Raw genomic sequence first — 22,778 nt, 5'->3', positions numbered from 1 at the left:
AATAGTTTAAATTCTGTTTGTTAATCTCTTTATAGCAGCACCTGCTGAACAGTATCTTCAGGAGAAACTGCCAGATGAAGTGGTTCTAAAAATCTTCTCTTACTTGCTGGAACAGGATCTTTGTAGAGCAGCTTGTGTGTGTAAACGCTTCAGTGAGCTTGCTAATGATCCAATTTTGTGGTAAGTGAAAATTTATTTCTTATTATCTTGAGATATATTATTTGCTGCCCTAAATGCTAAAGATGGTAGGGAAGTTGAAGTGTGAGGTGGTAGTTAAAATTAAACACTTGAAACAACATTAGAATGCTTATAAATTCCATGTTACCTGTTTATCACAAATGTAGGTTGTTGGTCTAAGCGGTATTTATAAAACAAAAAATGAAGTACTTTCTGTGCTATTTATCAGTTAATAGCAACTGAGTGATTGTGGGAAATGTTCATTTAAATTTAAGCTTTTTAGAAATAGAACTGTGTCTAATTTCAAATAGGTAATTTTTTAAGAAAAAGAAAACAGGTAATTCAGTCTGATAATTTAATGAGAGTGTGTGTAGATTTTGTTACATCACTTTTGGAAAACTGTTAACATCACTGAGTTTGACAGTTGTATTTATGAGCCTTAAAGTATGCAAGCCCTTTGACCAACGTAATTCACTTCTGGAAATTTTTTTTCCTTATGTACAAATTTTTCATAATGGCACAGTTAATAATAGGGAAAATTAGAAATCTAAATGTCTAGCAAGAAGAAATGGACTAATAATGTAACATCTACTTGGAGGATGATGATACAGGCAATTAATAGTGATTTTTACAAGAGTTGCTACTAACATGGTAAAATGCTATGTTCTAAAAAATATTTTTATTTTTTTTTTATTTTTGGGACAGAGAGAGACAGAGCATGAACGGGGGAGGGTCAGAGAGAGAGGGAGACACAGAATCAGAAACAGGCTCCAGGCTCTGAGCCATCAGCCCAGAGCCTGACGCGTAAAAAATATTTTTTAAAGAGCAGAATACAGAATTTTATATGCTATAGAATCATAACTGTAATAAATGAAACTATCTGTAGATAAAAAGACTGCAAGAAAATACCAATTTTTACAGGAAGTGATTAAATAGTTACTATCAGTACATTTCTGAGATTTGTTGGCTCTTGATAATAACGTAAAGATATACAAAGAGTTAATTAGGTTCAGAGTATTTCACTGAAAGCCATCCTTTAATTATTTTTTTCAAAGTTTATTTATTTATTTTGAGAGAGCATGCACATGTGTGAGTGGAGGAGGGGCAGAGAGAGAGGGAGAGAGAGAATCCCAAGCAGGCCACGCACTGTCAGCGTTGGAGCCCAATGCCCGGCTTGATCTCACAAATGATGAGATCATGACCTGAGCCGAAACCAAGAGTTGGGTGCTTAACTGACTAAGCCACCCAGGCAACCTAAAAGCCATCCTTTTAAATCATAACCGTATGAGCCTTTTACAGTAAGGGTGGCCTTTTTTCCCCTAAGCAAATTTTGAAGAATTGACACTTCTTATTTTGGGAGGTGTACTATTTTTTATATGTAGTTACATATTGTTTTTTAATGTTTGTTTGTTTATTTATTTATTTATTTTCTAAATTTTATTTATTTTTGAGACAGGAAGAGACAGAGTATGAACAGGGGAGGGTCAGAGAGAGGGAGACACAGAATCTGAAACAGACTCCAGGCTCTGAGCTGTCAGCACAGAGCCTGACACGGGGCTCGAACTCACGGACAGCCGCTCAACCGACTGAGCCACCCAGGCGCCCCTGTTTATTTATTTTTGAGAGAGAGTGAGTGGGGAGGGAGCAGAGAGAGAGGGAGACACAGAATCCTTAGCAGGCTCCAGGTTTCTAAGCTGTCAGCACAGAGCCAGATGTGGGGCTCCAACTTGTGAACTGTGAAATCATGACCTGAGCTGAAGTCAGATGTTTAGCCAACTGAGCCACCCAGGTGTCCCTATATGAAGTTATATTATTTTAGCCAAAAACCATTTTACATTTAAAATTTTGGTTTTTTATATTCTTATATGTTTTAAAGCATCAGATAATTTTTCTAGTTGTTTTATTTTTATTTTTATTTTCTTTTAATGTTTTTTTATTTATTTTTGAGACAGAGAGAGACAGAGTATGATCAGGGGAGGGGCAGAGAGAGAGGGAGACACAGAATCCGAAGCAGGCTCCAGGCTCTGAGCTGTCAGCACAGAGCCCGATGTGGGGCTCGAACTCACGGACTGTGAGATCATGACCTAAGCCGAAGTCGGTTGCTTAACCGACTGAGCCACCCAGGCGCCCCTTTCTAGTTGTTTTAAAGGACATTTTATGAAGAAATCTTTCATTCCTTTTCTCCTCCAGGAAACGATTATACATGGAAGTTTTCGAATATACTCGCCCTATGATGCATCCTGAACCTGGCAAATTCTACCAGATTAATCCAGAAGAATATGAACATCCAAATCCTTGGAAAGAGAGTTTCCAGCAGTTGGTATGAAGTATAAATGGAAAATACTGATTTATATTTGTAACTAAAAGTTTCTTTTTAAAAAATTTATTTAAACTTAAGAATAGGTTTTAAGGCAATGAATATTTATCAGTCAACAAAATATTCAACAATTTTTTTAACTACTGATGTATTTATTAATAATTTAAACAGTGGCAGTAAGCATCAGTAGCCCAAGAGCAGTTATACTTTATATGGATCTCTTTGAACTTTTTCTTAAATTATTAGTGTTCAGTAGTTGTTTTGAAGTTTCACATTTACCTTAATTTTCCTATGGTCTTTTATGAGTGGTTCTCAGGTAGGGATGGTTTTGCTCCACAGGAGACATTTGGCAATGTCTGGAGACCTTTTTGGTTGTCACACTGGAGAAGAGGATTCTACTGGTATCTAGTGGGTAGAGGCCAGGGATGCTGCTAAATATTTTAACAGTGATGCACAGGACAACCCCACAACGAAGAATTATCTGTCCCAAAATATCAGTAGTGCTGAGATTAGCAAATTTTGTCCTTTCTTACTGGATATTACTGAGTCATAAGCTGTTTCAGAATTTACATTGCACTATGCAACAGAAAATTAGAATAATTAAAACCTTTTTTATATTTAATAAAAAAATATATAATACAAAATTAATTTAGAATATAATGTTTATATTAGTAGTTAATGTTTCTGGTTTTTTTGTTTGGTTTGTTTTTTGACATTTTAGTATAAAGGTGCACATGTAAAGCCAGGATTTGCTGAACATTTCTACAGTAATCCTGCAAGATATAAAGGAAGAGAAAATATGTTGGTATGTTTGATTTGTATTTTTACAAGACTTAAGATGGTAATCTTTCAGTTCTGTACTGATGCTTTTGGTTTTTTTTGTAGTATTATGATACAATTGAAGATGCCCTTGGTGGGGTACAAGAAGCTCATTTTGATGGACTTATCTTTGTTCATTCTGGAATATACACTGATGAATGGATATATATTGAATCTCCAATCACCATGATTGGTGCAGGTATTTTGAGATGCACTGTCATTAAAAATTTAATATATTATTTATGTGATTTTTTTTTTTTTTTTTAACACTAGTGACTTAAAATCCAGGGGAACCTTGGTAATACCTTAATGGTAAGAAAGAACAGGAATATTGCATATCACAGAAATGAAAACATGACAGTTCAGACATTATAGATGAATTTTTTTTTAAGATGTATATATTTCTTGATGTCTGTACTTTGTCCAACTGTCTTATTCATTAAAGAAAGAAAGATACTTGTTTTATCTTTTATTTGAAAATCAAGATGGTTAATGTTTTTATTGCTGTGTTTTTAATGAAACAGATATCCTTTGTAAATTTTTTTTGTGCTATTGGTCAGGTTTCTAAGAATTAATGTAACAGTTGTTGAGCACTGATCAGTCATTTCAAGATTTCTTCTGCCTTTTTTAAGGACACTGTACCTGGACCATTTTAAGATAGCTAGCATTTATTACTTGTAACTGAAATTTTTATTTACTGCCCCTTGTGCTTCCCTGCTCCATTTCCACGATAGAGAATAGGGGGGGAAGGTATAATAAATTTTGCCTAGTGACTTGCAGTACTTTCCAAATCAAGGCCAGTTTAGAAATAAGTTTAAATTGGGAGGTTTCTCTCCTTCTCTACCTACTTATCATCCCCCTTCTTCTTTCCCCTCCTTAAGCTTCTTTTTCTGGTGTTGCCAGAGGTGATTTTATTTTCACAAGAAACCATTTTTTAATCTGTCATTGTATTTGATACTAAATACTATTAGTAGTTAAATATTATTAGGAGTATTGTTATATATGAATGAGTATAATAGTACTCAAATAATATCCACATTAAATATGATGGCCTGTAGAAAAGGCCAGTGAAACATAGTTACCTGATAAAATGAATATTCTTATATATTCAATACTAATGTTTTTTTAAAACTTCCCCCTCATATTATGCTAAGTGAAATAAATTAGACAAAGACAAATACCAAGTGATGTCACTTATATATGGAATCTAAAAAACAAAACAAATAACAGTAAAAAGGAAATAGACTCATAAATACAAAGAACATACAGGTTGTTTATAGAGGGGAGGTAAGTGGACAGATAGATGAAAAAGGGGAAGGAGATTAAGAGGTACAAACTTCCCGTTATAAAATAAATGTCACAGGTTGAAAAGTATAGGATAGGGAACATAATCAGTAATATTATAATAATTTTGTGATGGTGACAGAGTAATTACACTTCCATAGTGAGCATTTTGTAATGTATATAATTATCAAGTCACTGTATTGTACACCTGAAACTAATATGTTAACTATACTTCAATTAAATTTATTAAAATTTTTCTTAAAAAATGAAAAAAAAATTTCTCCTCCAAAAAAAGTACCCAACTTAAAACAATAAAAAGGATTTTTTTTATTATTAGTTTTATGGCAGAATATTTTTACTGATTAAAAAAATTTTTATTTCAGTTTCATCTGATAAATCATGTGCTTTAAAAAAATAAAGGTAATGTGTTTTAAAATATCTTCTCCACAGCACCTGGAAAAGTAGCAGACAAAGTTATAATTGAAAACACTAGAGATTCAACCTTTGTCTTTATGGAAGGTTCTGAGGATGCTTATGTTGGATATATGACAATAAGGGTAAGGAATTTAAGATTTAGAATATGTATGTTGAAATCGTTTAAGGCAGTGGTTGTCTGTTTCAAGCAGAATTTCTCCTTTTCAGTTTAACCCTGATGACAAATCTGCTCAACACCATAATGCACACCACTGCTTAGAGATTACAGTAAATTGTAGCCCTATTATTGATCACTGTATCATCCGAAGTACATGTACAGGTTAGTGTTTCCATTATGTTTTATTATGAAATGAGTTATTGGGGTGCCAGGGTGGCTCAGTCAGTTGAGTGTCCCAACTCTTGATTTCGGCTCAAGTCACGATCCCAGGGCTGTGGGATCCAGCATTGGGCTCTTCACTGAGCATAGAGCCTGCCTTGGATATATATTCTCTCTCCCTCTCTCTCTCTCTCCCCCTCCCTCCCTCCCTTTTCCCCTCTCCCCTGCTCTTGCTCTATCTCTCTCCCTCTCTCTCTTAAAAAAAAGTCACTGTATTGTTGTCCAGTAGATTTTTAAATAAATTTTTCTTCTTACAGTTGGCTCAGCAGTATGTGTTAGTGGTCAAGGAGCATGTCCCACTATCAAGCACTGTAACATCAGTGACTGTGAAAATGTTGGACTTTATATAACAGATCATGCACAGGTATTTTTTAATTTTGTGGGTTTTTTTTCTTTTTTAAATTTTTTTTAAAGTTCTGCTAATGTCTGGGACGCCTGGGTGGCGCAGTCGGTTAAGCGTCCGACTTCAGCCAGGTCACGATCTCGCGGTCCGTGAGTTCGAGCCCCGCGTCAGGCTCTGGGCTGATGGCTCGGAGCCTGGAGCCTGTTTCCGATTCTGTGTCTCCCTCTCTCTCTGCCCCTCCTCCGTTCATGCGCTGTCTCTCTCTGTCCCAAAAATAAATAAAAAACGTTGAAAAAAAAAAAAATAAAAAAAAAAAAATAATAAAGTTCTGCTAATGTCTATTTCTGATTAATTGTTGCAGGGAATATATGAGGATAATGAAATTTCCAATAATGCTTTAGCTGGGATTTGGGTTAAAAATCATGGAAACCCAATTATTAGACGGAATCATATCCATCATGGACGTGATGTTGGTGTGTTCACATTTGATCATGGCATGGTAAGAACATTTATTCTTAATTAAAAAAACCTGACTTCTTATCAGTTAAGCTATTTTTTAAAAGATTTTTATTTTAGGGACACCTGTGGGGGCTCAGTCGGTTGAGTGTCTTGACTCTTGAGTTCAGTGAAAGTCATGATCTTATAAGTCATGGGATCACGCCCCACATCAGGCTCTATACTGACAGCATGGAGCCTGCTTGAGATTCTCTTCCTCTGTCTCTGCCCCTCCCTTGCTTGTAAACACACACACACACACACACACACACACACACACACACATTCTCTCTCTCAAAATTTTAAAAAGAAATTTCAGCATCATATTTTAAAATCAATGTGCAGTAATCTGTAAATTCATGAATCTAATACTATGTGCATGTAGAGAAGATGGTGTCCTTAGGGAATTGATGAATCTTTGAGGGGAGTAAGATCTAATATAGTAGTTCTCAAATGTAAGTGTGCATAAAAATCACCAGATATAATAAATAATATAAATGGGGATTAGGATATGCATTTTTAATAAGCAGTATAAGTGAGTTGAATGCAGGTTGTTTTTAGACTACACTTGGGAGAATTAATGGTTTTATCATTCCATTTTAGTGCTTTAAAATTTTTTTTAACTGGCAGAATTTTAATAAGAGATACAGTGATAATAAAATATCAGTTCTAAAACTGATGCAGCAGTTAATTAGTGTCTTGATGGATAATATTATATTTTAAATACTATTATGTCATTTTACACAGATTTTTAGAGGCACAACTTTTTGAGCTCTCTTAGACCACTATTTTAAAATAATGGTCTTTGGTGTCTATTCAGGTATGCTTTTCATTTAATGTCTAATTTTCATTGAGGCAATTTTTAAGTCCTAGTACAACGTTGGCAACATTTTTTGTTAAGGAGTCTGAGATGGGAGAAGAGGTGATGATATGGTGGGCAAATCGGGTTACAGCGAAGTTGTATTGCTGTTGTATAGCATGAATCAAGCAACAGGAATGTTGGATTCACATATACAAATCATCAATTAGTGAAGGAAATTTTTTATTTTTATTGTTTGTTCCAAAGCCCTAATGTAGAACTGTTTTATTTTTTTTTAATTTTTTTTTCAATGTTTTTATTTATTTTTGGGACAGAGAGAGACAGAGCATGAACGGGGGAGGGGCAGAGAGAGAGGGAGACACAGAATCGGAAACAGGCTCCAGGCTCTGAGTCATCAGCCCAGAGCCCGACGCGGGGCTCGAACTCAGGGACCGCGAGATGGTGACCTGGCTGAAGTCGGACGCTTAACCGACTGCGCCACCCAGGCGCCCTGTAGAACCGTTTTAAAACTGATCTAGACCAGGAGGGAGCACTCTTTTATGAAATTCTGATTAGATTTAATGGTTTCAGACCATCCAGTGCATCATATTCCTGGGGTAACTGTAACCTGAGAAGAATAGTTCATTTAAAATGTAGGCTATAGGGGCACCTGGGTGGCGCAGTCGGTTAAGCGTCCGACTTCAGCCAGGTCACGATCTCGCGGTCCCTGAGTTCGAGCCCCGCGTCGGGCTCTGGGCTGATGACTCAGAGCCTGGAGCCTGTTTCCGATTCTGTGTCTCCCTCTCTCTCTGCCCCTCCCCCGTTCATGCTCTGTCTCTCTCTGTCCCAAAAATAAATAAAAACATTGAAAAAAAAATTTTTTTTTTTTTAAAAATGTAGGCTATAACTTGGGCCTTTAAATAAGAAAGCAGAGTGGGGGAAATAAAATAAATAAATAAACAAGCAAACAAATAATAAAGAGTGGAGATGACCACTTGCCCGTCTCCAGCTGGAATAAAGAAATTGACATTTCACTGTAAATTGTACCTCTGTTTTCCAAAGAATAGAGAAATAGGAAGCATGGGAACTGGGGAGTCTGGGCAAAGGTATGGAGGATATCAAAACATAAGAATCTTGAAAATCTCCCCTTCTCCCCTGGCCTATATTGCCTATAGTTCCTAAATGGAACTCTCATTTTGTAATGGCACCACTATGCTAGTATTTCTCTGCTCGCGTTGCCTTTACACTTTGCCCCAGAGTTAACGTACAATTCTAGTATCACGTTTTTGCATTCCTCTGGTCTCATTGACAAGGGAGATTTGAGGTGCCAAGATAATTTTAATCTGAGTAAACTTCCTCATTTTTAAAAGACCTGTGGTGATGGTCACTTAACTAAAGTTCATCATAATAATTTAGTCCTCATTGTACACCTATATTTGGGCTTACAAATTTTTTAACTTGTTTTTAAACAATTCTAGGCGATGCTACAGATAGATATTTTCATTAAGGATTGATGAAGAGATTTGTAACGTATTACACATTTGTAAGGGAAGGATGGAAATTAAAGCATAACATCTTTTGGTAGGATGTTCTTCCATTTCAGGTATTCTTTTGGCTTGTCTTCTTCATCGTCTTTGTGTTGACAGCCCATGATCGGTAGGATAACATCACTGTGAATAATCTTTCTAAAATTTGGCTTTGTTATCTATAGAACTTCAAAGAACATTAGAATAAACATTTAAAACTAGTTTCTATACTGTCCACTTTCTTTAAATAGACATGTATTCTCTGAATTTTTTTCCTTTACTTGCCTGCTGACATACTTAGACTTTAAATTCCCATACTCATAAGAATTAATCATAAAAGATTTTATACTCTTTATTATAGAGAGTTGTTTTCGTAAAGAAACTACATGCACTAGTATAAAGGACACCTCTAGGATTAAGTATGAACTCGTACAAAAAATGAGGGAATGAACACCTTATATTTCAACCTGTCACCATTCCGTCATTTATATTCTTATTTTTCTCTTGTAAAGATTTGTAACATTTGCATTCCTATAGTTATTGGTGTGTATTTATTCTATATTTGTTTACCTTTAGTCCTTTTATAACAGTTTGTCCATTGCTGAATTTTTTTGATTCATCCTTTGTATGGCTGGACTTTGTCATTTAGCCATTCATTATTTGTTTTTTGGTTTTTTTTTTTTAAGTTTATTTATTTAATTTTGAGAGAGAGAGACAGACACAGAATTCCAAGCAGGCTCCACACTGCCAGTGCAGAGTCCAGTGCCGGGCTTGAACTCACAAATTGTGAGATCACTACCTGAGCCAAATCAAGAGTCAGATGTTTAACCAACTGAGCCACCCGCCACCCCTTTTATTTATTTTTAAAAGAGGGGTTTACAAGTATTGTAGCCTGAATTCTTACCACTTGAGAACACCTACCCCATTACCTTTTAACTTGGCTAACTATACACAGTTTTGAGTGCACTTTTTTCCCCTCTGAATTTTGTAGTCATTTTTATATTTCTAGCATCCAGTGTAGCTGGCAAGTCTGAGATCATTCTGGGTTTTTTTTGTTGTGTTTTTTTTTTTTTTTTTTCTTTTTCTACTTCAGTATCCTTATGTAGGTTTTTGTTGATGTTGTGTTTTACTGGGTTTTTTTTTTATTCCATGTGTTCCTTTCTTTAGAAACTTGGCTCTCTGTGTCCCTTACTATGTTTCTATAGTTCTTTTTTTCCTGTTTTGTTTCCAGTAGGGTTTTTAGCTCTAATTTTTAATGCATTTTGTTTTATGAAATTTTTCTAACGTACATAAAAGTAGAACAGTATAGTGAATGAATCTCCACGTACCCGCTTTCCACTTCAACAGCTATCTCAATTCATGGCCAATTTTGTTTCATCTGTACTTAATCACTTTACTCTCTACTCTCTAGATTATTTTGAAGCAAATCTTGGACATCATATCATCTGTATACATTTCAGCATGTATCTTCAAAAAATGAGGATTCTTTATTTTTCTTTCTTTCATATAACCACAGTACCAGTCTCATTCCTAAAAACAATTTTTCTGTCATTGTTCACAGTTCCCCAATTATCTTTTTTAAATATAAAATCCATTCCAGAGTATTGTTTTGTATAAAATGTAATTAGAATACCACAGCAATACCAAACTGCTATAAAATTTTTTGAGACATTTATTCTTAATTTATGAATTTGACACATGACAGATGACAGAAATTTTGAAATTGCCCTCTCTCATTTTCCTTTATTTTGGATAATCTCCCTTAGATAGGAAGCATAATTTCATGCTTAGTGTGTTTCTTACTCACATTTACTTCTTGTGCCTGGGATATTTCTATGAAAATGATATGGAAATATCTCTTTCTTATGTTCCGTTCATGCCATTAGATCTCATCACTGTAGTATTGGCTAGGCTCATTGGAACCTTCAGCTATTTGGGGAAAACTACCTTGCTAAAGGTAGAAGATAGCATTTGTTAGGTTTCAGCACCTACTCTTCCTTATCCAGATTTTGCAGTATTTGGCAAGTGTTCTGTAAATAGTAGTTTGCATTGCAGACATTTATTTCAATGAAGATAGCATGCTTTTTTTCCTCTATTTTTCATTCTTGTTTTCTTTGGAGAGTTTTAAGAGAAATTCTTGAATGCCTTTTACTTTGTCATATTTAATAAAGACTGTTGTATTTCCAAAAAATTTTAAATGAAAAAGCCCTTCGCCTTTTATTTTTATATCGGTGTTAAGTTTTTAACTTTATAGAAAGTTAATTTTCAAAAATTTATATTAATGTGTATGTCAAGGATTTAGAAACACTTGTGGTATCAAGTTAACAAGCCCTTATTTTATATATGGAAGAAGCTTGGGGTCCCTGGGCAGCTCAAGTCAGTTAAGCGTCCAGCTCTTGATTTCAGCTTGGGTCATGATCTCATGGTTCACATGTTCAAGCCTCACTTTGGGCTCTGCATTGACAGCATGGAGCCTGCTTGGAATTCTCTCTTCTCTCTCTGCCCCTACCCCCCTTTGTGCTGTCTCTCTCAAAATAAATAAACTTAAAAATGTATATATGGAAGAAGCTCTTAGCAATCTGATATCTTTGAAATGATTTTTTGGGATTCTCCAACAAAACACCCTTGCTTTTGGAGTTTTGTACATATATGTTGAAGTTTTTGTGGTTTGCATCTTACAAGGCAAAGTAGAATTCTGTCTATATCCAACTTAACATTTCTGTATTATTAGGCTATTTTACACTAAAGGCATCTCTTAAAACATGCATTCCATTAAAATGTATTTTAAAGCAGAATTACGTTAACTGAACCCTTTAAGCCCATAAGAGATAGATTTCTTTGTAAAATTATTAAACTATAAGTCAGTCAATCATTGTTCTGTAATGAATGTAATCAAATGACAGTTGTAGCAATAGAGAGGCTTCTGGTTTTCAAAGCATGTAGTGGGGGGGCGGCTCCTGGAGCATGTGACTCTTGAGTGTAGGGTCGTGAGTTCAAGCCCCACATTAGGAGTAGAGTTTACTTAAAAAAAAAAAAAGTATGAAAGAAAATAATGTTTTTTGCTGCTTTCTGTTCTTGAAAGCTATCCTCAAACAAAAAATACAGGTTACAAACACCGTCTTTGATAAAACCTAGGAGACATTTTAACCTTTAAATTGCAATGTTGTAAAAAAAAAAATAAATAAATAAATAAATTGCAATGTTGTAGGGGAGCCTGGGTGGCACAGTCGGTTAAGCGTCCGACTTCAGCCAGGTCACGATCTTGCGGTCCGTGAGTTCGAGCCCTGCGTCGGGCTCTGGGCTGATGGCTCAGAGCCTGGAGCCTGTTTCCGATTCTGTGTCTCCCTCTCTCTCTGCCCCTCCCCCATTCATGCTCTGTCTCTCTCTGTCCCAAAAATAAATAAAAAACGTTGAAAAAAGAATTTTTTTTTAATTGCAATGTTGTAAATGACTGCATGCCTATGACCAGGGCAGCCAGTCCAGTTTAGAGCAGATTATAAAACCTTATGTTCAGGAAGATAAATTGATAAATCTGATGTGAATATAAATATATTCAAGTGTTTAAAGAACTGATCACAGGTTTAGGATAGAATTATCACTAGAGACCTAAGCAAAGGAGAACAAGATAATTACTAACTTCAATAAAAAGTTGTATGGCAAAGAATACGTAGTTGTACTTTATGGCTCAGCTCTGAGTAGCACAGTAATCTTAACCAAAATTGTGATATAACTACATTGGAATGATACAGTGTGAATGTGTGTGATGGGAGATAGAAATAGAAAGAGCTAAATTGTTACCTTCTATAATAGGAAGTCAGTGGATAATCCCTAAAACTGCAAGCTGAAGATACAATACAAGTTGTTTTTTGGTGTTTTTTTTAATGTTTATTTTGAGAGAGCGAGCGAGCACAAGTGGAAGGGGCCAGAGAGAAAGGGAGAGACAGAATCCCAAACATCTGTGCTGGTGGTGCGAAACCTGCTTAGGATTCTGTCTCTCCCTCTCTCTCTGCCCCTCCCCTGCTTGTGTGCCCGCTTGCTCGCTCACTCACTCTCAATATAAATGAACTTTAAAAAATAGATAGATAAAAAGAAACAGCTAACGAATGGAAACGGGGGCCATTAGATCAGGGAAAATGAGGAGAGGAGGCTGCTGTTTGCCTTAATAAACTTGTGGATCTAGTTGACTATCTTAGGGGTGCCTGGGTGGCTTAGTGGGTTAAGTGTCCAACTCTTGGTTTCAGCTCAGGTCATGATCTCACAGTTTGTGAGTTCAGGCCCTACATCAGGCTCTGTGCTGATGGTGTGGAGCCCGCTTGGGATTCTCTCTCTCTCTCCCTCTCCTTTCTGTCCCTCTCCAACTCGTATGTGCTCACACTCTCTCAAAGTAAAAAAATAAACTTAACAAAATAACAACAACAACAAATAAATTGCTTTAGTTGACTATCTTAACTATACAGAATCAAAACCTAAAGAAAACAGAAAGAACATCCCTGCATTTGAATCATGTTTACCCAATACATAGCAAAATATACTTGCAGTACTGTATGTTTAGTATAGTCAGTAGATGACAGTGGGCTGTTACTGAAATCTTTATGGAAGCCCAATAAGCAGCACATTTCCTTGCCACATTCTGAACAAATTAAGAAATAAAGCCATGAGGTAGCAGGAGGGGGCTGAAATAGCATTTTATTAACCCTTAAAGAGCTAAGTTGGAGAATACAACCTAGAACAAGAACCACATGGATCTAGTTGTAATTGCACCCCAAAATTAAATAGGCTTACCCACTTAGTCCTAAGATTTGTTTGTGGAATAGTAGCAGAAGGCATGCTCCCTCAGGGCAGCTCACTTCTGTGAGGAAAAGAGTAAAGCTGAATGAGCATACCCAGTTTATTCTTCCCCAAGTTTACCAATCAGAGAAGTCATTCAACTCCCAGCAGAAAGAAACTAGGAGCCTAATTGAACTCCTTTCTCAATAATGAAAACATCAGAAATGTGGATTCATTCCAACCTAACATTAAGTCCATTTGGTCTGAACTCTTTAAATTAAATTTCTTGATTTTTTCTTTGATGCTCAGTTTTGCCATAATAGTCTGTATATATATCCATTATACATCCTTTTTTATTTGGTGTAAAATCAAAGAAGCTTTTCATATTTAAAGAAGTTATTTTTCAAAGTTACAGATAATTTGTGCTTGTAGAAAATGAATCCAGAAACTACTTCTGAATGTTATTCTCAGAGGTGTGTCTTTTTAAAGAGTTAAATATATAGTAAACTATTCAGATTTACATCCTGTTTTTAGCCTCTACTAGATTTTGCAAAAAGTTAATTAGTTCTTACTTGAGTGTTTAGTGTGTGTGAAGTCCTGTATAGCTGCACCAGAAATTAGTATATTCATTTCTATATAGGAGCTTATGATCAGTTAGAAATGGATATGACCAATATGGAAGTAGTACAAAGCAGTACTTAGAGGTAGCATAAGAAAGTACTTAGTATTAAAGAGAATTTAAAGAATGGAGAACACCTTCAGTTTTTGAACGGAGATAGACCAGGAGGTAAAGTGCCATCTTAGGAATGTCTTATTTTTTTCTCTTAATTATTTACTCTTGATTGGATCTTAGAATTTAGGATATCAGTATTACAGTAACTTTGACTCTCATTACAAGTAAGTGAAGCATGTCCAAAAAATAAAAAAAAAAAAATAAGCATGTCTGTTACAGAAGATTTAAGAAATTAAGAGAAGTGTAAAGGATACAAAAAGTCATCCATAATACTTCTCAGATAATCATGCCCTCATAGTTTTGTTTTATTCTTCAAGTTTTTCTTGAAATAAAATTGAGATCATATTTAATGTATACTATCTTCGATAGCATGTAGAGCATAAACATAAGTCTTCAGAAGGGTTTTATTGTCTCTGATTATGTCCTTAAGTCAACTTTTTAGAATTTGATTTCTTGGGGCATTTTTAACAAGGATTTATTTTATTTAATACGTAATAAGTCTTTGTTAAAGGATCTATATATTTATTGGGTAATGGTGTTTATTTGCATTTATTGAATAAATCTTTCCCTATTTTTCTTTCCTGGCTTTGAGTATACTCAGACTAATTAGAGAATTTGTAGTTCTGTTTTACTAAAATACTTAAATCTCTTCGTTTATCATTTGAAATTTAGTGTATATCTGTGTTTTATTCTTACTCAACATTTCTGATACTTAATTTAGAGGTATACATTAAAAAGGTCAATTTTTTTAATGTCATTTCTTTTTGGAAGGTAGCCTTACCTACAGTTTAATTTCTGTGTTTTTCAGGGTTACTTTGAAAGTTGCAACATACACAGAAACAGAATAGCAGGCTTTGAAGTAAAAGCCTATGCTAACCCCACGGTGGTTCGATGTGAAATTCATCATGGGCAGACTGGAGGAATATATGTGCATGAGAAAGGAAGAGGACAATTCATAGAGAATAAAATCTATGCAAACAACTTTGCAGGTGTATGGATTACCTCAAATAGTGACCCAACAATAAGGTATTTATATGTAATTATGGATGGAAATTACTTTGTCACATTGTTTTGTGTTGTAAGAAAAGTCAGGATACTTAGCTTTAACTCTCGGTGTTTTTCCTAGACACCTGACTGCTGTAAAATAGATTTTCCTAGTAAATGTCTATGCATCTGAATGAGCATAACAATTGCTTTTATTTTAGGGTGTTCGTTTTTTAGTGATCTAAGCCATGCATTAATAATATTTTATGAACAATTGCAAATGCTGAGATTTTTATTTTAAATTTATCAAACTGCATTATAAATGGGTATGTAGAGCCATGAACTTTCTCTTGGAACCTGAATGATCTTGTCTTCTCTTTTTGTCTGAGAGCAGGTAGCATAAATCAGGAAAGTAGCTATCTCAAAGATTCTTGGACAGAGTCCAAGAATAACAAAAAGTCAAAACTTTCCTTTAATAGTTCCTACCACTCCCTCTGGCCACAGTAAGGAAACAAACAGATACATTCTGAAAGGCATTGACAAAGACTGTAGAACAGAACTATTATAATTTGATCAATGATAATTTATTTTTAATTGCCAAGTTTTATTTTCCACTGGCTTTATGAAAGTAGATTATGGGATTTCCATCTTGTTAATATTCAGCAAATGTTTCCAGATCAGCTAAAAAACAGTTCTTCTCATTGTGTTAGCTATTTTGGGGGGGGATTTTTAAGAATGTTATTTTGGGGGTGCCTGGGTGGCTTGGTCAGTTAATAAGCGTCCAACTTTTGATTTCGTCTCAGGTTATGATCTCAGGGTTCATGGGATCAAACCCCACATCAGCTCTGCACTGACAGAGCAGAGCCTGCTTGGGATTCTCTCCCTACCCACCGCCCCTTTCTCTCCCACCTCCCCCCCCCCCCCAACCCCTGCTTGTGTGTACCCATGCTCTCTCAAAATAAATATTTTGGGGAAAAAAAGAATGTTATTTTGTCTCAAATACCAGGAGGCTCTTCTAAGCTTCAGGTTTTAGAAAGAACTGCAAGGGAATTTAGAAATCATCTAATCTGAGTCCCTCATTTTACAGATTAGGAAACTGAGGCCCTTAGAAGATGAATAATTTTTTAAGGTCACATGATTATGAGTGGCCTTACAATTTATTGTGTAAAACAAGTAAGCTTGTAGATGTTTGAATAGATGTTTATTTTTTATTATTTATTAATTATAGGGGAAATTCTATATTTAATGGAAATCAAGGGGGAGTTTACATCTTTGGTGATGGACGAGGCCTTATTGAAGGAAATGACATTTATGGTAAGCATGTGGTTTTGCTGTATACAGTCTTGGAGCTTGGCCTTTCTTCTTGACATTAACACAGTGGACCACTTTGAAACCATCCAAATAGGATAATTGATCCAGTTTCTTTAAACTCTCAATAAAGATTATTTCTGATATCTATTTACTTAATAGTCATTATTCACTTAACATTTACTGAGTACCCATTGTGTACCAATCACTATGCCAGATTATCAGTGATGAAAATATAAATATGACCTTAGTCTCAGAAGTATCTACAGTTTCCTTAGATTCACTTCATTAACTTTGGTACTAACTATAAAAGGAAAATACTCCTCATTAAAACTTTTTGAGATATTAATTCAGCAAACCATTATTAGGTGTCTGTATGCCAGACACTGATATGTTCCTGGGCTTTGTCTTTTGCTAATACTTAACATAAAGCTTACTTAGTTTCGGGCATTATTCTGAACACCTTATCTGAATTAAGTCATATAATATTCACATCAACCCTGTGAAGTAGACACTATTAAATATCCCCACTTACTGATCAGGAAACAAAGGTATGATGAGGTTAAGTATCTTACAGTCACACAGGAAGGTAGAATTCCTGGGATTCAAAATTTGGCAGCCTGACTTCTGAGTCTCTACTCTTAACCATTATACCCATACTTCCTACGGTTTTTCTTTTTATACTCCTGGTTCCCTTAGTTTTTTTTAATGTTCATGGACCACAAATATCTTTCTGAATATGACATATTCACAGCCTAATGCTTTTCCTAAAATTGTAAAAATGTTTAACTACTGTGTAATGCAAAACTCTTACTGTGTTGCACTAGGCTCCTTATGTTGACATTGTAACTTTTATTTTTAAATAGGCAATGCACTAGCAGGAATTCAGATTAGGACAAACAGTTGTCCAATTGTTCGACATAACAAAATTCATGATGGCCAGCATGGTGGGATTTATGTGGTAAGTTAATGAATATAGTTCTAGAATGCCATGCATTAAAACCAAGAGAGAGGGGCACCTGGGTGGCGCAGTCGGTTAAGCGTCCGACTTCAGCCAGGTCACCATCTCGCGGTCCCTGAGTTCGAGCCCCGCGTCGGGCTCTGGGCTGATGGCTCAGAGCCTGGAGCCTGTTTCCGATTCTGTGTCTCCCTCTCTCTCTGCCCCTCCCCCGTTCATGCTCTGTCTCTCTCTGTCCCCAAAAAAATAAATAAACGTTGAAAAAAAAATTAAAAAAAAAAAAATAAATAAAAAAAAAAAAAAAACCAAGAGAGAAGGGGTAGGCCACATTCAACTTATAGAGTATGAATTTATGACTCTCTTTAATATTTATACAATAAGACTCTTGTTCTTTCTGCCAGTATATATGAATAACTTACTTTTATAGTGTGGGTAGTGTTCTGTAAAATTCAGTCAACTGACTGAATTTAGGCATAGAAGTATCTTCTTACTAATTTTTTAAAGTTTTATCTATTTAAGAAATCTCTGCCCCCCAGCGTGAGGTTCATGACCCTAAAAAAATCAAGAGTCGCACGCTCTTCTGAGCGAGCCAGTCAGGTGCCCCTAGACTTGAATCTTTTTGAATATTTTTTGAAAAGCCATTTTCTCATTTGAATTTATGTTGAAACATAATTGAGCATCTTACAAAATTGTAAAAACATCTATTAGTTCTATGTCTTCTGTTACCATGATGTCTGAAACTGTTACAACCGATTCAAGTGAGAAAATGCAGGAAGTTTTAGAAAGGTCCTTGTGTAATGCTAGGTGTGACTGTAATTTTTATTTTCAGTTCTAGAAATGTCCATATCTTAAATCTTCTCAAAAATTTTAGTAACCTAAGACCTTTTTTTGAATTATTTCATCAGTAATAAATTTGAAATAACTATTAACTTACTAAATGAAAGATAAGCTTTTTTGCTGAAGAAAATTGAATGCTACTACTCTTTCTATAATAGATTTAAAAGTACAAAGCCGCATAACAGTATATAAACTTCTGGAGCTTAAATTCGTGTAGAGACTACATAAAAACAATGTAATCATTACCTCTTTAACCAGATTAAAAAATAAAAATTGAGATTTTTTTATGATAACTGTTTTTAAAGGGGGAATATAAACTATTTCTAGAAGATATATATGTATATATATATTGTAATGTTTCTAAAAGATATGTATTGTAATTTATTGTAATAAATTTCATTTAGCATGAGAAAGGACAAGGAGTAATAGAAGAGAATGAAGTTTATAGTAATACTCTGGCTGGGGTCTGGGTGACAACTGGCAGCACTCCAGTACTGAGAAGAAACAGGATACATAGTGGGAAGCAGGTAAAATTATTTTGGACTCTTATTTGGGAAACACATTGTTTGGTAAACACTTTCTTGTCATTTGAAAAATAATTTTTTTTAATTTTAGGTTGGCGTTTATTTTTATGACAATGGACATGGAGTGCTAGAGGACAATGATATCTATAATCATATGTATTCAGGGGTTCAGATAAGGTAAACGTTTTCACATTTTGCTTTCGGGAAAAAGTTGGGTGGGAGTATGTGGGGCATGTAGAACTTTCCTTGTTATTTAATGCTCAATCTTTATTCCTCCATATATGTATTCACTCTCTTATCACATGCTCAGCTTTGTCAGAATATAACTTCTCTTGAACGACCTGAAGATGGTAGCCAGTGGCACATATGCCTGCCATAAGTGCACATTTCCTCTGTTCTCCAGTGTAACGGTTGTAGTTGCCAGTGTACTCCATCATACTTGGAAAAGTGGAAGGCTGTATAAAAACACTTATGAGCTATCCCTGGCATGTTGTAGGCACTCGGTAGATGGGAGCTTCTTTTTTTACACTATTTCTGTAAAATTAATAGTTTTTTAAATCCCTCTTTCCTGTATTTTAACAGTTTTAAAAACTGTAATAGTACTTAAATTCAGCCCTTCATTTTATATATGAGGGGAGCATGCAGTAATAGTCGTTTAATCTAACTTCCCTCAGTTTAGTTTGTATATTATTAGGAGACTGTATAGTAGTAATATAATCTATAACTAAGTGTATTCTATAGTAAATAGAATTAAGCAAAATTAAATCAGTGTCTTTACCAATAAATTTTCTCAGAGCATTTTGGAAGGATGCCATTGTTATATTTATTCTTACTGTGATTAATATGAATTTTTCCACTGTTACCTCACATAACATGGATAAGAGAGTAAAGGCAATTTATTTTTTAACGTTTTTATTTATTTTTGAGACACACGCACGCGCACGCACACACACACACAATGTGAGTGGGGGAGGAGCAGAGAGAGGGGGACACAACAGAATCCGAAGGAGGCTCCAGGCTCCAAGCTATCAGCACAGAGCCCAACACAAGGCTCAAACTCATGAACCACAAGATCAAGACCTGAGCCGAAGTCGAATGCTTTAACTGACTGAGCCACCCTGGTACCCTGGGAGTAGAAGCAATTTAAATGGCATTATTTTCTATTGTATCCATAGGACTGGAAGCAACCCCAAAATTAGACGTAACAAAATTTGGGGAGGACAGAATGGTGGAATTCTTGTTTATAATTCTGGTACGTTTAATCTTTCATCTTTTTGTCAATGCTAATTGCCTTTAAAATATACTTTCCAAATAACATAACCTACATTTTTACACTTGTAGGTCTAGGCTGTATAGAAGACAATGAAATATTTGACAATGCAATGGCTGGAGTCTGGATTAAGACAGATAGTAATCCTACACTAAGAAGAAATAAAATCCATGATGGAAGAGATGGTGGCATCTGTATATTTAATGGGGGTCGAGGTATCGTTGTTAATTTTGCATTAGTAAAAAATCAAGTTTTTCATTATTCTTCTTCCATATCTTTAATGATTAGTGACATTACCAATTAATATGTTATAAATGAGTGAATCTCAAGATTTATCAGGTCTTGAGATGGTTTAGGAGATTAGTGCCTAGAGGTAAAGGAGACAAATGTTAACGTAATTTTTTTTTCTTTTGTAGCCATCTTGACTATGCCAGTTGTTAGGCTTTTTTAAGGTAGAATTTGTTTACATCCTCTCTCTGGACTTAATATTTAGAATAGTTATAGGATTATAATAAACCTCAAAGTCCAATTACATAACTAGATGAGAAATTAATTGGGTCTGTAAATATATGAAAATGTCTGTAGTAAAGAAATATTGCTTTGTAACTGTTTACAACTGTGTTGGAGAATGGAATTAATGAAGCCCAGCGGGCATGCCTGGTTTTGTATACATAAAGGTCAGCTCATTTTGCATTGAGGCAAAAGTTCCACAGTCCCTGCCCCTTGCAAATGCATGTTGCTTATAGAGAGAGACTAGGGGAGAATGTCAAATGCAAATTTATCATCATTCCTGAAATGTCAGTAACCCAGCACTGTACATATCTTATACCGGATAGCTAGTTATTGCTACAACATACCAGTCAACAAAGTTTACTACTACAGCCAAGCAGTGATGATTCCATTAATGACAGAGACTCTGAAGGAGCTTAGAATTTAGTAATAAAGTAACATATCTGATAGGAGTATTTACAAGATATAACGAGGAAACACAATACAGTGGATGGTTTTATTTGTAAGGTGTTGAGAAAAGGTTCATGGAGTAAAATCACTCTTGAGCTGTGCCTTGAAAAATAAGTATTCACAGGTCAATGGGGTGGGGAGGTCATTCCAGGTGTAGAAAGCATACTTATTTCAGTTTCATTTGTTCTGTACATATTAACTGAATACTCATGTACTAACAACTGTGATACCGATGCTAAAGATACAATGCTAAATAAAAACAGTACTACATCCAGAAAGTTTATAGTCTAATGGCACATTAAAACAAAAGTCTAGAAGAAACAAAGTGGTTTAGTAAGGCAAAGAGATACTGAAAGGTGAGCCTAGAAGAGGCAGAGCCCAAATCTTAAGAGACTTTGTACATGGAATTCAGACTGGATCTTAGCAAAAGCAAACTTACAGATAGGGACTTGAAGCAATTTAAGGTCAAGACTGAAATACCACAGATGGGTCAAATGTCTACAGAAATTAAAAACCATGTTTCACGTCTTCAGGGGGCAGAGAAACACTAGTACACAACTAATAATTGTCTATACATAATTAGGTTTTATAGGAGTAATATAGCTTAATATTTTAGTGCTGTGTACTTTTACATATAGTAATTCATGTGATCCCCATTATAACCCTGTATGGTAGGTGCCATTATTCCCATTTTACAGATAAGGACATGGAGACAAAGAGAGGTAAGTAATTTACCTACTCAGAGCTAGGAGGAGGTGAAACCAGTGTTTGAAGACCAAAAGTCTAATAATTCCTCAGCTCACTATCGATCATTATGTTATACTCCCAGAAGAGAGAATAATAAATTTGATGGAGAGAAACTAAAAATCTTCCAGAGGATGTGACATTAGGAAGAAAGAGAGTAGGACATTCCGGAATGAGGAAATAATACAAACCAAAGCATTAAGAGATAAAAACGTATAGCATATTCAAAGCATAGGTAATGTAGGAAGACAGAATAGGTTGGGGAATATTTTGAAAGGCTTTAAATGGCAACTGAATTTTAAACTTTATTCTGAAAATACTTTTTAAGCAGAGAGGTATGTGATAAAGCTGTAGGTAACTGGGAAAAATAACAGCAAAAGAGACTGGAGTAAAAGAAATCGGTCAAATAATGATTATTATAGTAATGGCCAGAAATAATCAGGGCTTGAATGAAAACACTGAGGGTGCTGCAGAGGTTCCAGAAACATTTGAAAGGAATTAATTTTAATTCAGTATTTTTAGTGAGAAAAACTATGTGCCAGCCACTGGGGATGCAATGGTGAATGAACTGCACATGGTTCCTGCTACCATGGGATTTCCAGTTATTTGTTAGTATGGTTACATGGCAATTTTCAGTTAAGTCTTACATTCCTTTGAATTACTAATAAACTTTACTTTCAGCTGAAAAGTTAGTCCTGTGAATTTTATACAATGCAATAAGAAACTAAAATACTTAAATACCACCAAAACACCTAGTAAAACTTGTGTGCATTAGTCTTAATCTGAGGAAATATTTTATTATAGGTCTCCTTGAGGAAAATGACATTTTCAGGAATGCTCAAGCAGGTGTTCTCATCAGCACTAATAGTCATCCAGTCTTAAGGAAAAACAGAATATTTGATGGATTTGCTGCAGGTTTGTATTTTCTTTTGTTACCTGTAGCTTGTTTTCTATAAAGTGTTTGATTTTTGGTCTATTCTCTTTTGCTTAATAACTAAAGGTGTAAATTGTATTACAAAAGTGGCTGAATGCCTATCAATTTACAATCGCTTATTAGAGTACCCAATCCAAGTTCTGGATTCTTCTACTCTAAGCCCAACTTTTTTTTTTTTTTTTTCAACG

The 22,778-nt window shown here is 35.1% G+C and overlaps 1 protein-coding gene across 1 annotated transcript in view; it reads left to right on the top strand.

Moving 5' to 3' along the window:
- Positions 1 to 22,778, top strand: part of FBXO11 (F-box protein 11) — an 86,340-nt gene that overhangs the window by 60,242 nt on the left and 3,320 nt on the right. Inside the window, exons 4-19 of the mRNA XM_030310562.1 lie at positions 36 to 180; positions 2,368 to 2,497; positions 3,216 to 3,299; positions 3,380 to 3,512; positions 5,048 to 5,154; positions 5,240 to 5,351; positions 5,666 to 5,772; positions 6,113 to 6,250; positions 14,880 to 15,097; positions 16,284 to 16,369; positions 17,230 to 17,324; positions 18,563 to 18,685; positions 18,774 to 18,859; positions 19,858 to 19,934; positions 20,024 to 20,167; positions 22,461 to 22,571. Of these exons, the coding sequence (XP_030166422.1) occupies positions 36 to 180; positions 2,368 to 2,497; positions 3,216 to 3,299; positions 3,380 to 3,512; positions 5,048 to 5,154; positions 5,240 to 5,351; positions 5,666 to 5,772; positions 6,113 to 6,250; positions 14,880 to 15,097; positions 16,284 to 16,369; positions 17,230 to 17,324; positions 18,563 to 18,685; positions 18,774 to 18,859; positions 19,858 to 19,934; positions 20,024 to 20,167; positions 22,461 to 22,571 (1,896 nt within the window). The remainder of the gene's footprint in view (positions 1 to 35; positions 181 to 2,367; positions 2,498 to 3,215; positions 3,300 to 3,379; positions 3,513 to 5,047; positions 5,155 to 5,239; positions 5,352 to 5,665; positions 5,773 to 6,112; positions 6,251 to 14,879; positions 15,098 to 16,283; positions 16,370 to 17,229; positions 17,325 to 18,562; positions 18,686 to 18,773; positions 18,860 to 19,857; positions 19,935 to 20,023; positions 20,168 to 22,460; positions 22,572 to 22,778) is intronic.

The sequence above is a fragment of the Lynx canadensis genome, chromosome A3 (assembly GCF_007474595.2).
Source record: "Lynx canadensis isolate LIC74 chromosome A3, mLynCan4.pri.v2, whole genome shotgun sequence".
In the NCBI taxonomy this organism is placed as follows: domain Eukaryota; kingdom Metazoa; phylum Chordata; class Mammalia; order Carnivora; family Felidae; genus Lynx; species Lynx canadensis.
The sequence above is the reverse complement of the archived record's forward strand: the minus strand, read 5'-3'. Positions and strand labels throughout refer to the sequence as shown.